Raw genomic sequence first — 1439 nt, 5'->3', positions numbered from 1 at the left:
AGGATCAGTGGATCTGTGTTCGACTACTCCACCTAGGCTGTATTTCTGAGCACAGATCCACTGAGAAACTTGCTGTTTCAGCAACATTTAATTAAAAAAACTGTACTTTTGAGGTTAAACAAATGTTCATAATTAATTTAAATAAATTACAAGTTAAAAGGGGCATGGACATTTCTCTGTTCTGTATCGAAAAAATATCGAACTGTGAGATTAAAGTATCGAACTGAACCGAGTTGTGAATTTTCTGTATCGTTGCAGCCCTATTAAATACATGGATATTTCTCCACACAAATGCTGTCAGAATGTATCTTCCTGTTTGGGAAGCAGATGGCAACATGTAGAATGAAGCATACACATGATTCACGTGGATTTTATTTTGAAATCAGAGGTTTCAAAAAGACGACAGCGACACAGTTTCAACCATAGAAATCAAAAGCTTTCTCTTTGTTGATGGAAATAGATGAGAAGTCCATCCTCCAGCCCCACAACAAACCAGTCCATCATGATGAAAGTGATTAGAAAAGTGTTTGTGGTGAAAACAACAGCTTCTGTCTCTGCTCTCTGTGAATGCTTTCTAATCTTTTGTTTCTCTCTTCTCTCCCTTCATAACTTCTTCTTGTTCCTTTTCTCTGTCTCTTGTGGTCAGCCTGAGGCCGGTAAGCCTCACCTCCGGAGGCCTGATTTAGAGCAGTGGTACCAGGAGGTGATGGCTGGCTCCACACAGCTTTGTGTCTCCTCTGTACCAGACAAGTGTGTGTCAGGCCACAGACCTGTGCTGCAGGTAGATGCTCTCCTTCAGTCGTTCTCTGCAGACTGCCACCCTCTGTGCTGCTGTCTAAACGCCATGCTTCAAACCTGAAGTTGTCATTTTTAAATAAGGACTTGGGTCTGTTTGTGTGTAGTTGGCTTGTGTGTGTGTGCGCGCGTGTGTGTGGGGGGGGGCAGTTGATTACTTAAACTTAGTTGCCCACTTTCTTGTGTGACTGGATTAATTTAAGTGTACAGCTCTTTTTTTTACATTAGCTTCTGTAAAATGAGGATATTGTGGTTTCCTCCCACAATCCAAAAACAAGCCTGTTGGGCTGCCTTCAGGTCCGGTGTTCTGAAGATCTGTGCTACCTCGTCAGATGTTGCTACTGTAGTGCTGCTTGATAGCTAGGTCTAAAACTGCTGCTGCTATCCATCGAAAACTGCTACAGTCATGTTTACAGAAATATGATAATTGGATAAAATTTTTTGAATAACTGTGTTACTGAAGTGGAAGCTTAGGAGTTATGCTTAGCATAGCATTGGAACAATTACTATACACAATGAAAACCTTTATAATAATCACAAGAGTATCGCCTTAAAAACCTTTTAAAATAAAAAAAACAATACACTGCACCAGATACACACACACACACACACACACACACACACACACACACACACACACACAC

The 1439-nt window shown here is 41.0% G+C and overlaps 1 protein-coding gene across 1 annotated transcript in view; it reads left to right on the top strand.

The window, feature by feature from the left end:
- Nucleotides 1-1439, top strand: part of phldb1b (pleckstrin homology-like domain, family B, member 1b) — a gene marked incomplete at both ends in the record, with an annotated part of 28869 nt that overhangs the window by 6351 nt on the left and 21079 nt on the right. The window contains 1 exon segment of the mRNA XM_014029376.1: nucleotides 647-781. Coding sequence (XP_013884830.1) covers nucleotides 647-781 — 135 coding nt within the window.

The sequence above is a fragment of the Austrofundulus limnaeus genome, unplaced genomic scaffold (genome assembly GCF_001266775.1).
Source record: "Austrofundulus limnaeus strain Quisiro unplaced genomic scaffold, Austrofundulus_limnaeus-1.0 Scaffold891, whole genome shotgun sequence".
Lineage (NCBI taxonomy): Eukaryota > Metazoa > Chordata > Actinopteri > Cyprinodontiformes > Rivulidae > Austrofundulus > Austrofundulus limnaeus.
Note: the sequence above shows the minus strand (reverse complement) of the source record. Positions and strands in the feature narration are given on the sequence as shown.